Below are 15155 nucleotides of genomic sequence, written 5' to 3'. Positions count from 1 at the left end.
AAATCCCATCTCATGTCTCCTGCACTGGCAGGCGGGTTCCTTAGCACTAGTGCCACATACAATTCCTGTGACAGAATTTAACTGATTTTTCTATATCCTTTTTCAGTTATTCATTCCATCCTTTCTTCCCCACTTTGGTGATCCTTCTCTAGCAAAACTCTTCCCTTTTAAATACATTTACGTATCTGCCTATTTGGATGGTTTTGAAAATTGTCACCAACACAAACCACTCACTTATGACCTACTAAGCATAAGTCAGTTCCCTTTTCCTTCCACAGGGCATACCACAGCCTGACAGAGAGGTAGCCCTTTCTCATTTACCATAGCTATAAGGATTTTTATGAAATGTAAGTTCTTTAGCAAAACATGTAATAATAGTAGCACCTTTTTACAGGTAGTGTTTTCTGTTTTTAAAGTACTTCCATACATATTCAGCAGTCTTGTGAAATAAGCTTTATAGTTATTATTCTCAGATTAGAAAAACACCCAAAGATGTTGCTATTTTGCCTATGTCACAAGATTGCTATACAACAGAGCCAAATATTAAACACAGATGCTCTCCATTCACTGCTCCTTCCACTATCACTCTCTATTATTATTTTTTTAATGTTTTGGCACATAGAAAGAATTGGCTTTGTAAATAAATTTTCACTTTTCCTTAAAGTATTTTAACCATTACTTAAGCCGTACTTAAAGAAGAAAGAGAAAATAAGACCTAACTGAAGGAAAACAGTAGCAAAAATCAACTTTGTTTAGAATTCCTATGTAAAAACAAATGACCCAAAGAAGATCACAAATCCTTTTTTTTAGTAGAATCAAAGAAAGTAAAAATCTATAGAAATCAAGTTAAATCTCTAAGAAAAATTTCAACCACATGGTATATGGTTAATATAATAGCCTAGAAAAATAAAGATAACTATAACACATAGAAATTAGCTGTAAAAAGCATGCACAGGAAGGACATGCTTTTACTTAGAATAGCATGCTTCAATTAAATTTGCAGGCAATTGAAGGAGAATGTAAAACTGATGTATAAATCTTACCTACTTTGCAATTAAATTAAATACACATTTACAGAAAGTCTGCTCTCCTTTTTTGGGTCAGAACAAGCCAACAACAGCAAGTAGCCAGAAATTACTATTAATATAAAAGAAAAATTTAAGAGGAAATGGATTTGCTAGACTCATTACATTTTAAGTCTTAGCTTCAAGAAATGAGTGATTATTTGCAATGAAGTTGGCAAGACAGGAAACTGAGTTAAAATTTATCAATCTTTTAAATGGCTTTTCTAAGTACTTTTCTTTTTTTTAAAGGGGGGAAATTCCCCTTGGTATTTTATACCTCTTTGTGATGATATATTTATTTCTACTGTTGACTTTGACTCTTCAGAGTTCATAGAAGTGGAAAAGTGTTTGGATTCACTAGTTCAAATTACCATATTTTCTTCATTAAGAGGAAAATCAGGTAGTATAAATAATGAAAAGCCAAATAAGAGATCCAGAAAGAAATTAACTAAGAAGGCGACCAACTGCGTAGCTTATTCTTACCTTGGCTGTTTTTTTCACGGGTTGACATTTTTGCTGGTTGAGACAAAAATGACATATCTTACAATAAAAATTGAGAGATTTTCTTAGATGACTATAAAATACGCTTTTTTTATTATTGTGAGCTAATAAAATACACTGAATGAAAATAAGTCAATATTCTTATCAAGAGGGAAAACTTATGATTTAGAAAAAATATTTTTTAAAAAGGATTTTTAATTTACCTTGGTTGATGATGACATCTTTATGCCTACAAAAGGAATTCAAAGATATTTATTTCATAACCTTATTTGGCTCACCATTATAATCACTTGAAAATTGCAAAAGCTTTAATGTCTAGGCTACATCCCAAATAAATCTGCAGATGTGAAATTCAGGCATCAGTATTCTTTAAAGTTTCTCACTGGTCTCAACTACTAATATACACTGTGTCATAAAACAAGGAATATTCCATTAGGAGCACTTAAATAGTAAAACACAGAAAGAATTTATGAAAAATACTCAAATTTTATGACATTATTGAGATTTATTATGAGTTGAGAAGCATTAACAGGAAGACATAGCCTTTTTTAAATAACACAAAAGAAAAAATGTACTTAGAAGAAAAAAGATAAATTATAAATACAGATTTTTAAAAATGATTCAAACAAGGCATAGAACTATACATGCAAACATGATAGTAAAAGAACTAGTAATTTTCAGATAGAAGTATAATACTTACTTGTCTGTATTTTTTATAACTTTTGATATTAATTTTGATGTTGAAACTGCCCTCAATAATTTATTACGGCTATCGTCTGAATTTTCCCATGAATTATGTGACTTTTCAGCTGTTGGTGGTCGTTTTATGCTGGAAGAAACATATTAATTTATTAGAGGAAAATTCTATGCATAGCAATGACATGTAACTGACAGTTTGAATAGAACATATAAGCAGCAATTAACATTTTCTTAAAGCTAATCCAGAAAAGAGAAAGAATGATTAGTTGAAAGGGTCGGTGCTTGGATGAGTGAAGGAGTTAAACAAGGCAATTATCTAGTCTGTTTTTTAATTTTCACTATTTTTCAAAAGATTCACTAGAATAAATAGTACTTGATTTTTAGAACCCCCATGTGCTTAAATCTGAATAATTACTGTCTCTCATAATTTATGAAATTGTGTGAATTTTTGAAAAAACTTATTCAAAATCATGACAAGGCTGCTATTTTCATTTTTTATGTCCTCATGTAATTAAATTATATATGGTACAAATGACAATTTCTAAATAATTGTGGGACTAAAAGCAAAACTTGTGTTTTTATCTCTCAATTTTACCCATGATCAGAAATAAAAACATTTTAATACAGGAATGTTTTGATATTATCAAAACTAATCCCATATATAACTGAAATATTTTGATTTATAAATGATGTTTTTCCTGCACTGTTAACTGCCCTACAACTCATCCAGTCTTCAATACATCTTATAATAGTACATTCAAAGAGAAATTTAGAATGGCAAGCACATTTCCAGGAGACCTTAAGAAGCTGAAAAAAGAGATCTGGGACAAAGAAGATGCCAAGTCAAATCAGAACCTTAAAGAGATTGATTACAAAAAAGCCACCTTTAATCACACACAATCCAAGGCTGCAAAACGTTAATAAGCTATATCCAAGAAAAACTCCACATTAGATCAGGCAGAAGAATTACAAACCATTAAGATAGGATAAGAATCTGCGTGAGACACACAAAGCATTTTAAAAATGTTAAACATGCATCAATCAAGTGAAGGGTGTTGTGTTTTCCCAAATTTTCCATTAGAGATTTGAGGCAAAATAGTAAGCTAATCAAATAAAAATATATTAAAAATCTTTTAGGAATGGATGTCATTTGTTTTTATTAAAATCCTAGCCAGTTCTGGGAATGGTTTAATATTTTCCTAAGATTTCCAAGTGGAAGTATGATGATAAAATATATCTATACCTAATCATAAAGCTTGAATCAACATCCCTAAAGCAGGCAAATTTCATTAAGTTGGTCTAAATATTTGATTACAAGGTAGCTGTAGTGCTGAACTCCCAGCATGCAAGTTTAGACCCCCAATTTAGGCTCACACACACTGTTAGAACGTTTCTCCCTTCTCCCCTTCTCATAACTTTAAAATATTAATTATTAACACACAGAGAGAAGCCCTCAAGCAAGCCTTTAGCATAGGAAAGATTAGGAGAAATGAATTTGATTCTCTACTCAAGCAAGAACTTATCCTCCCAAAACCCAAAACTGAAACTGAGCTGCAGTCACAGTCAAGAGCCGTATGTTGTGAAGGGCCTTGACAAGCTGAAGGTTGTAATGATGCCAAAATATGGTGAGCATAAGAACACATGCAATTTTTCATCCATGGCTATAAACTTATGCAGTTATACATATGTTTTTAATATTCTATAATTTTAAAATGTTGTTTTGGTTTTAGAGTAGGTTACCTTTGCCTTCCTTTCATTTTTATAGCTTAGCTTTTTCCTCATTTTAACTTATAGATTTTGAATGATAATTTTAAATTATCATTCCCCAATGTGTTAAAATACAGATTACTGCCACAAAGAAGTGAAGGGAAAAAAGTCAACAAGTTTTTCTCTTAGAATTCATGGATAGCCAACTTTTTCTCAAGTCACAGAATTTAGGGATCATTACAACCATTCCCTAACTCTGTACTTGGGGTCAGTTAAAACCTTTTGGTGGGAGTAGAATTCTTGCTTTCTTGAGTTTGCCTGTGTATTTGGAGAGGCTGTGAAGAGGGCTGGGGAGAAGGTGATGCTCGAATTTGTGGACTTTGATCATTAGAGTGAGAGTCCTCTTTTTTCTCTCTCTGTCCTTGTGGTTTTTCTTTCTTTTTTTCTGTACCACTGTAAAATAAAGTATGGAACAACACATGGAACAACACATATTTAAACAAAAAAGATATCAAATGATGGAAAAAGTTACTATTATATAATTCAAAATCCTAAATCATACAGCTAATATAATTTACATTGCTTTCATTCAATAATGAAAATATTTCTCTTAAGAATTCTGGAAGCTATTAAAATCTTCAGTAAAGAATTTATTATAATTCTAAGACAACATATCCTATGAAGATTGCCCCTTTGGACCAAATTGGCCTCTAATGCCTTATGCCATCTTAGCAAATTGGGGGGGACAGTAAAAGCTCTCTTAACTGACTTCAGTTTACCCAAATCAGAGCATTAGTGACACTATCCATTACCTCTGGTTAAGCACACTGACAACTAAGGAACACTAAATGCTCACATTCTGTAGGTTATTCTCTAATTCCTATTTCTTTTGTATGCTTCTGCTCTCACCAGTTGAGTTTTACACTTACCAAGAGTCAACTGTGTTTTTTCCCCTGAAGTTCTTTATGCCAGTTGTACTTGTTATTTTAATGATTCAGTTAATAAAATACAAAGAAAACTGACAAAATGTGCACAGAAAAGAGAATAATTTCTATGTAAACTAAGCTGAATGCTTTGCAAAGACCAAATAAAGATGAGTTACTAAAAGAACTGCTGTTAAATTTTGTGTAGGTGAAACAATTACAAAAGATTCATACCATTTTGCAAGAATTTTCAGTTTCTTATGCTGTCTTAAAAAATGAAACTAAAAATTGTAAAAAACAATTTATGGGTGTATTTTACGCAAGACAGTAAGTAGTCTAATGAGTTATGCATATTTAAGAGAGGAAAAAGGGGGAGACTCAGTCTTTTATTAAAAAATCGACAAATGAACATAGTGTAAGTTGCTCAGTCATGTCCAACTCTTTGTGACCCTATGGACTGTAGTCCACCAGGCTCCTCTGTCCATGGAATTCTCCAGGCAAGAATCCTGGAGTCCTGGGTAGCCATTCTCTTCTCCAAGGGATCTTCCTAACTCAGGGATCAAACCTGGGTCTCCTGCATTGCACACAAACTCTTTACCATCTGAGCCACCAGAGAAGCCCACGTGAGCTTATTTTAAGCTAAAATAAAATATCGCAGATCTTTATTTATAAATTCACATGACTCCACACTGACTCTTGGTTAATGAAGCATCACTATCCCTGATCATACTGGATAAGCGTCGGTATACTGCACAAACACTTCTGACAATATTACAAAACAGATGGAAACAACCATTCCACAGCCAGCATTGAAAAGGTATAAAATTGCAACTATCTTAACCAAAGGACATTTTAAAATTTACTATAAGGTGCATAATCTACAAAGAAAGTATGTTTAAGAACATGCTAAACAAATGTAAATAGTACAATGTAATCACATGACGATAATGAATAATGTTCAAATATAATTTTGACAGTAATATTTCTTAATCTGGTTCATTCTGATACCTTCTGACTTCAGACTGGCTTTTGATTGTCTTGTTCATACTCAATTTTTACAGTATGTGCTAACTTTGAAATTTAAAACTGAATTAGAAACTACTTCTTTCTTACTGGTCTTCAAATTATTCTGAATTCACAGCATTGGGCCAGTAGTCTTATATGGACCCAGTAGATTTTCCTCCTGTGGTATTTCAAAACAAAACACAAAGCCCCTGCATCATAAATTAACAAACTCATCTGGTTTAAACTAAGTCACTACTGTACATAATACTGACCACTGCACATAACTATAGCTATGTAAGAAAATGGGCTGAATACAAACCATCACTGGATACAACAAGGAAGTTTATTATTAAAAACTGTATTAAAAATTTCCACCATACGTTTATTTTTTCATCATTTGTCCTTTTCTCCTGAAACTGGAACACAGGTAATAAATTTTGGCATGCTTTGGAGGATAAAGTCTACACGCTGTAACAATGACTTAATGACTCAAATACAGAACGGGATTTTTAAAAGGCCTAAAGTTTCTGTCATTTCTTCACCATTCCTGTAGTCAGATGTCTGGTTAACATCTGTGAAAACACACTGACAAAATACTCAGCATTAGCTTACTGAGGCAACCATTTTCCATCAGCATATTTTAAATATTATTCTATTAAAGTTTTTCTTTGAAGAAAACTGTTTTGGTTAAGATCCTGTAAGCAATTTTATTAGAATACTGAATTAATTAATTCATGAAAAGAACATAGAGAATGTAAACCTGTAACCCACTGACATTTTTATATTGCAATATTTCCACTGCCTTCCTGTCCACCACCCCCTAACACACACACACACACACACACACACCCATTTTTAAATTAAGCCTCAATTTTATAGTTATGATTGAGAATAAAGTTATAGCATCTAATCTCCCACCAAAGTACATACATACCAAAGAGTCTATCTCTCCTTTAAAAATGCTGTATCAAATGTATCACCTGTTATGCAAAATTCACTTATATAATTACATTAAATATAGTTATGCTTATCTCATCAACAGATGCTTATTAAAAAGAAACAAAACCAAACCAGGAAATGAAACTGCTTGCTTTCTTTCATAAAAACCAAAAACTTCCCACACAACTCCATAGGTATGATGAATGTAAACTCAGCGAGTACAAGCAGGATATTACTACATTCAGACAAAGAATTCAAAAGACATGCTCACTTGAATTCCATACAGCTCTTATTTCATATTCTTTTCAAAAGTAGACTGAGTTATCACATTCAGATAGTTTTGCAATGTTAGCTTTTTACAAATGCATACCTTTTAGCAGCAGATGAAAGAGTTTCTTTTCTTGCAATTGAGACAGAGCTGGTGTGACTTGGTTTTCTGTTTGTACCACTCCCATTGGTTATACAGGACATAGAAATAGCTTCTCGAAGGCCTGGCTGGCCTAGATACAGTTAAGAAAAAAGTTTTAAAATCAAATTTCAAAATATTCCTCAAAGATTAGAGCTTAAAAAGTAAGTCTATTAGTGTTTAGATCTAGTAAGCAGACGGCCCACCCTGCCATAGGTAACATACAAAATTATTCTTTTTCAGTAAGCATCAAGTATATAAATAAGAAAGGAATGAGTGCAAAAAGATAAATATCTGTAAACTGAGACAACTCTATGTGATATATAGTTATAAATTATTTGGAAAAATTATATAAAAACACAATGAAATAGTTATTTCCTCCACAGAATAATGAACTTTGCTAGCTTGTAAACCCAACTTTAATTAGATACATCTCCAGTATTGTCTACAGTTCAAAAGGAAATGAATGAGATCTGAAGGTCTCAGAGAAATCCGTCATGTAGCACATAATACTATAGTCTGAAGATTTAATCTCATTAAAATAGACCTATAAAAAAAGACATGCTGATTTGCTAAACTGCATCTAGGGTGACTCTCTAACTAAAGGGCTTGCTTTCCACACATAGTAGTCTTAAAGGACACGATCCAAAGCTGTGCCTTAAGTAAACCCCAAGTCCCCACGTATCAGCGATTTTCAGAAAGAGCTCAGGTTCTGTCGAAATTTAACTGATTAGAAATCCTAGATATCATAAATCTTGAATCCTAGAATATTGTTCCCTATAAATAAAGCATAAATATATGAAATAACCTCTGTTATCTTCATTCAAACAGGAGGAGGACTGGAATACATGTGTGATGAATATGCTGGCATGGTAAGAAAGACACAGTCACAAGATAAAAAGAGCCACGTCTATCAAGGGTCAAATTTATTTAAAAATTTGGAAGTAGAGAATAATTTTGAATTTTTGGACTCAGTTTTCTCACATGAACACAAGAAAATCTTTTCTATTTGGCCAATCTCATTTTCTCTTTTTCCTTCATAAAAGCACAGAGAGCAAAAACTTTTATGTATAGAGCCTACAATATTTGGCACCCTAGAATGTTACATGTACGATAGCACAGCACTGAATTTCTGACAATAATACGCTGTTGGGAGCCACTTGTGTCAATCATATAAAGTGCTTCCTTAATTTTGAGATTCCTATTCTCTACCTCAGACAGAATGAATCAGAAGAGAGGAAGGAAAAGACCTACTACAATTTATTTTTCCAACTTCCCAGGAAAATTTTCACATATAAGGTAAAATAACCCCCAAACTATGCTATTATCACTGATCATCAGATCTAGTGATGGTGTGCCCAAACAGTGACTTCTTGCTACCTTTTTTTCTTTTTACTGTAGTAAAACACTCATAAAACATACCATTTGAACAATTTCAACATGTGCAATTTAGTGGCATTTGGTATATTCACAATGTTGTGCAACCATCACCACTACCCAGGTCCAGAACTTTTTATCACCCCAAACAGAAACCCTATACTCATTCATCTCTCATTCCCTCCTACCCATCCCCCCAGCTCTTGCCAACCATTAATCTTCACTGCCTCTGTAGTTTTGGCTATTCTGAGTATTTCACATACATGGAATCATACAGTATGTACTTTTTGTGTGTGGTTCCTCTCACTTAGAACAATGTTTTCAAGGTTTATCCACATGGCAGCAGTGTAAGAGTAATTTATTCTTTATTCTTTTTATGGCTGAATAATACTCAGTTTTACAACTATGCCATATTTTGTTCATCCATTCATCTGCTGATGAATATCTGGGTTGTTTTCTCTCTTTGCTACTGTAAATAGTGCTGCCTTAAACATCTGTACACAAGTTTTCATTTGAACATGTTTTTAATTATTTTGGGTAGATAACTAGGAGTTGGATTGCTGGGTCACAGCATTATGTTTAACTTATTGAGGAACCCCCAATCCCAGCAGCTGCACTGCTTTATAATGTTACCAACAATGTATGAGGGTTCCAATTTCACATCCATGCCAACACTTGTTATTTTCAGGGTTTTTTTCCCCAACTGTAGCCATCTCTTGGAATTCAGTGCTATCTCATCATGGTTTGATTTGCATTTCCCTAATACCAAGAATCTTTTACTGGGTTTGCTGGCCCTCTGTATATCTTTGGAGAACTATCTATTCAAGATCTCTGACTGCTCTTCAGTAAGAATATATGATGCAAATTGTTCACAGTGCTCTCTACATACACGCAGAAACTGAAACCCCAATGTGTTCCTCCTATTTTACATATTCCTCTATATTACATATAGAAATGTAAAACAGCACACCATGCGTGCCCATGCGCACACACACACACAGCCCTGGAGTACAAAATATTACTGGCTGTTTCTCAAAAAATTAAACATGAAAGGACCAAATGATCTGGCAATTCCAATTCCAGGTATATACAGCCCCAAAAATTGAAAGCAGGAAGTCAGGCAGATATCTGTATACCCACATTCATAGCAGCATTATCCACATAGCCAAAAGGTAATGCTCAAAATTCTATAAGCCAGGTTTCAACAGTACGTGAACTGTGAACTTCCAGATGTTCAAGCTGTATTTAGAAAAGGCAGAGGAACCAGAGATCAAATTGCCAACATCTGCTGGATCATAGAAAAAGCAAGAGTTCCAGAAAAACATCTGCTTCTGCTTTATTGACTATGCCAAAGCCTTTGACTGTGTGGACCACAACAAACTCTGGAAAATTCAGAAAGAGATGGGAATACCAGACCAGCTGACCTGCCTCTTGAGAAATCTGTATGCAGAGGTCAGGAAGCAACAGTTAGAACTGGACATGGAACAACAGACTGGTTCCAAATGGGGAAAGGAGTACGTCAAGGCTGTATATTGTCACCCTGCTTATTTAACTTCTATGCAGAGTACATCATGAGAAACGCTGGGCTGGATGGGGGTTCCCAGGAAGCACAAGCTGGAATCAAGACTGCTGGGAGAAATATCAATAACCTCAGATATGCAGATGACACCACCCTTATGGCAGAAAGTGAAGAAGACCTAAAAAGCCTGTTATTGAAAGTGAAAGAGGAGAAAGAGGAGAGTGGAAAAGTTGGCTTAAAGCTCAACACTCAGAAAATGAAGATCATGGCATCTGGTACCATCACTTCATGGGAAATAGATGGGGAAACAGTGGCAGACTTTATTTTTTGGGGCACCAAAATCACTGCAGATGGTGACTGCAGCCATGAAATTAAAAGATGCTTGCTCCTTGCAAGAAAAGCTATGACCAACCTAGACAGCATATTGAAAAGCAGAGACATTACTTTGCCAACAAAGGTCTGTCTAGTCAAGGCTATGGTTTTTCCAGTAGTCATGTATGGATGTGAGAGTTGGATTATAAAGAAAGCTGAGCACCAAAGAATTGATGCTTTTGAACTGTGGTGTTGGAGAAGACTCTTGAGAGTCCCTTGGACTGCATGATCCAATCAATCCATCCTAAAGGAAATTAGTCCTGGATATTCATTGGAAGGACTGATGCTGAAGCTGAAAGTAGAAACACTTTGGCCACCTGATGTGAAGAACTGACTCATTTGAAAAGACCCTGATGCTGGGAAAGATTGAAGGCAGGAGGAGAAGGGGACAACAGAGGATGAGAGGGTTGGATGGCATCACCGACTCAATGGACATGAGTTTGAAAAACTATGGGAGTTGGTGATGGACAGGAAGGCCATAGGTTCGCAGAGTGGGACAGGACTGAGTGACTGAACTGAACAGACCCAAATGCCCATTGATAAATGAATGGTATATATGTATATAAAATGGGATATTAGTTAGCCTAATAAAGAAATGAAACTGTAAAACATGTTATAACATGGATGAACCTTGAAGACATTATTCAAAGTGAAATAGGCCAGATAAGAAGGGCAACTGTCGTATTTCAATTATACTAGATACCTGGAGGAGTTAAATTCATATAAATAGAAAACAAAATGGTAGTTTCTAGAAAAAAAGAAAAAATGGGAATGGGGGACAAGGAAAGGAGTAGATGGATGCACAGCTTCAGTTTGGGAAGATAAGAGATGGATGGTGGTGATGGTTACACAACCAATGTGAATGTAATTAATGCCACTGAACTGTATACCTAAAAATGGTTAAAGCAGTAAATTTTATGCTATGTATTTTATGATAAAAAATGTTAAAAAAAATCAACATATCATCAATGTTTCAAAGTACTACAGTTTACTGTTCAATTCTTCAAATACTTTCAAGGTATCTTGTGAAATTACCATTCATCGCAACATGATTAGATGGCAGTGTTATACCTTACAGTTTTGATCAGTCTCAGAAGGCTCTCTTGTTGCCTTTGAAGTAAGTATCCTAGATACTTCCAAACTAAGTATCCTAGATACTTACTTCCTAGATACTTACTTCAAAAAGATGAGATATATTATGACGTATTGGCCATTGTGAGGTATATATGTTACTATAACGGCTTCATTTTTATTATTCACTCTAAAGGTATCGTGGCACTATAAAGGAGCTCAGGGCTTCCCTGGTGGCTCAGACAGTAAAGCGTCTGCCTGCAATGCGGGAGACCCGGGTTTGATTCCTGGGTCAGGAAGATCCCCTGGAGAAAGAAATGGCAATTGACTTCAGCACTCTTGCCTGGAAAATCCCATGGATGGAGGAGCCTGATAGGCTACAGTCCATGGGGTCGCAAAGAGTTGGACACGACTGAGCAACTGCACTTTCTTTCACTTTCTATAAAGATATCCAAATACTAAGTCAGTTACAAAGTATAAAGAGTAATAACAATTTAAAAATGAAGATGCTGATATGAATAAGATGGTAGGTCTCAGAAAACATACTATATGACTGAAAATTATCAAGTACTCTATGTTGAAAATGACAAATCTTTAGCCTAACCTGAACTCTCATTGAATCTGGTTGATTGTATAAGCGTGAGTGAATAAGAACAAAATTAAAAACACTGGAGAAGTTTTGGAGCTACACCACAGACAGAAGTACAAATCATTTTAACATCTTTATCAGAATCCTGCCAATATACACATGATATTAACTCTTTCAGGAAGGAATTACACATTAATGTTCTCTTTCTGAAAAACTGGAGTGCAGCAGTGAGATAGGCCACTAATCAATACTTATTTTTAAATTTTGTCTTTTTTAAAGTCTATTGAATTTGTTACAATATTGCTTCTGTTTTATGTTTTTTGGAGTTTTTTTTTTTGACCCCAAGGCACGTGAGATTTTCTCTCTCCAACCAGAGATTGAACCCATATCCCCTGTGTCATAAGTCTTAACCACGGGACCACCAGGGAAGCCCCCTGAATTTTGTTTTAAATTATTTTAGAACTTCTCATACTAATATGTAAACAGAGAAAAGCTACTTCACGTTCTTTTACCTCAAGGAGAAAGAAGACTTTGTATTTCATACACACCAAACTAGCAATTATCTCCAAAAGAAAAACAAACACATTCTCTCAGTTAGTATAAATGGGATACTCTCTTTAGTTTAGGAGAAGGCAATGGCACCCCACTCCAGTACTCTTGCCTGGAAAATCCCATGGATGGAGGACCCTGGAAGGTGCAGTCTATGGGGCCATTGAGGGTCGGACCCGACTGAGCGACTTCATTTTCACTTTTCACTTTCATGCATTGGAGAAAGAAATGGCAACCCACTCCAGTATTCTTGCATGGAGAATCCCAGGGACGGGGGAGCCTGTGGGCTGCTGTCTATGGGGTTGCACAGAGTCGGACACGACTGAAGTGACTTAGCAGCAGCAGCAGCAACTCTAGCTGGAACTCTTACTTGTTGTGTGATTCTTGTCTGTATCACCATGCTTAGCATTCTGCTTGAATCCTAGAAAACACTTCATATCTAAATGACTAAATGAATGCATTCTTCACCACTACTGCCTCAGATTTCTCTTCTGGATTATGATCAGTTTATCTCTATTCTCCCTTCTAGCACTGTTATGACCTTGTTCTTAAAACATCCTGTACACTGTGTCAGAAATCTTTCTAAAACATGCTATGTATCTTTGAATTTAACATGCCATCAATTGTAATATATACCATTATCATGAACAGCACCAGAAAGAAATGCTGCTTATAAGAACTGTAAGACACAATCAATAGTAAGATACATTGCAATTCCAGAGATGTTAAAAGGCAAGAAATACAGCCATCTTAGAATTAATGGATTAGTGTAAATCTACCTCTCATGACTTAATTTAAAATCCTTTAATGGCTCTCCAGTGTCCTCAGGATAAAAACTAAATTCCTTAGCAAGGCCTAAGAAAATCTTTCACTATGGGCTCTCTTCACCAGTTGAAGCTCATTTTTGACACTCCCAACTTCACACCTCATACTTCTGTTTATTTTAAACTTCCAAACTAAGTACTTTTTACTCCTCTGTACTTTACTCCTGGATGATCCTTCTCTCTGTAACACACTAGTCACCTCTGCTTGCCTACATTTACATATATTCATTATCCATTTACCCATCAAATATTTACTCAAGGACTATTATTATCCTAGCCTTGTGTTTACAAGAGAATATAAGGGAGCCACGAGCATCAGGGAATTAAAATTCTCCAAGAAAATCACACTAGCACTGAAAACATAAAGTAAGTACAGCAACAAAATGATATGAACAGAGTATCATACAAGCTCAGAGAGAAGACACACAATTCTGTAAGGATGATTAGAGAGACAGAACCCAAGAAAGGCTTCCTAGAAAAAAATGCAGAACAGCCTTAAAGAATAAGTAAGAGGTAGCCAGGTAAATGTAAGGTGATAAGATACATGGATCTTTTCCCAGTGTGTGTAAAGGAACAGAAAGAAGGTAAAGTGGGGTATGTAAGTGGGCATAGCATGGGGGTGGGATAGAAAAAAAGCTTTTTATGTGGTGAGAATGTAGGACAAGGAAAAGCAGAGTCCAGATGGTAAAGTCCAGATGGTAGAGGTAAGGAGGAGCTAGATTATGGAGATTTTATCTGTAGGAAATAGAGACCATCAAAGATCTCTATTAAACTGAAAAAAATACTTAGTTCATCCTAGCTGGCTGTATGAAGAGTAGATTTCAGGGCACTGGTCTAAGCATAGCATGATGTGGACCTGAAATAAGAGCTAGGCAGCATAAATGGAAAGGAAAAGGAAGTTGTAAGAAATATTTAGTTCTTAAAAGATAATGATTTCAGCTTGGGAACATTTTACATTTATGAATTTTGAGGGACAGAGAAGCACAACAATCTAGTAAGTAGGTAATTCTTAACTGCTCAAGTCTAGAATATAGATTAACAATTTGGGAAATGGTACCAGTAGGTGGATGTTAAGATCGTAAAGGAAGGTGAATGCTGATGTCACCTTCTGCAAGCAATCTTTGACTCCAGTTAAATGCTCCCAGTTTAGTCAGTTTAGTCGCTCAGTCGTGTCTGACTCTTTGCGACCCCATGAATCGCAGCCCGCCAGGCCTCCCTGTCCATCACCAACTCCCGGAGTTCACTCAGACTCACGTCCATGGAGTCGGTGATGCCATCCAGCCATCTCATCCTCTGTCGTCCCCTTCTCCTCCTGCCCCCAAGCCCTCCCAGCATCAGGGTCTTTTCCAATGAGTCAGCTCTTCACATGAGGTGGCCAAAGGAGTTTTAGCCTCAGCATCAGGTGCTCCCACAATACCCTAAATTTAACTTTTTAATATCAATACATACAGTTTCATAATTATTGACTTAGCTATCTTCTCACTTCACCTAAGGCCCTGTAGAAGCAAAGTCAGTGTCTTTTTAAAATTTTTTAATCTCCAGCACCTAAAATAGTAATTGGTGCATTGAAAAGATGAAGGAAAGAGATACAATACAGTAAATGGCAGAGA

General features: G+C 35.4%; 1 protein-coding gene across 6 annotated transcripts in view; it reads right to left on the bottom strand.

Moving 5' to 3' along the window:
* EML4 (EMAP like 4) overlaps nt 1–15155 on the bottom strand; it is a 145548-nt gene that overhangs the window by 61210 nt on the left and 69183 nt on the right. For 2 of the 6 annotated variants that reach the window (XM_040224554.1, XM_040224552.1), the window contains exons 3-7: nt 7209–7338; nt 4251–4424; nt 2266–2394; nt 1769–1794; nt 1548–1604 (exon numbers count right to left, since the gene is read on the bottom strand). In XM_040224554.1, coding sequence (XP_040080488.1) covers nt 1548–1604; nt 1769–1794; nt 2266–2394; nt 4251–4424; nt 7209–7338 — 516 coding nt within the window. The remainder of the gene's footprint in view (nt 1–1547; nt 1605–1768; nt 1795–2265; nt 2395–4250; nt 4425–7208; nt 7339–15155) is intronic. The other 4 variants (XM_040224556.1, XM_040224553.1, XM_040224558.1 and 1 more) reach the window with 2 other exon arrangements.

Source organism: Oryx dammah, unplaced genomic scaffold (assembly GCF_014754425.2).
Source record: "Oryx dammah isolate SB20612 unplaced genomic scaffold, SCBI_Odam_1.1 HiC_scaffold_25, whole genome shotgun sequence".
In the NCBI taxonomy this organism is placed as follows: domain Eukaryota; kingdom Metazoa; phylum Chordata; class Mammalia; order Artiodactyla; family Bovidae; genus Oryx; species Oryx dammah.
Note: the sequence above shows the minus strand (reverse complement) of the source record. Positions and strands in the feature narration are given on the sequence as shown.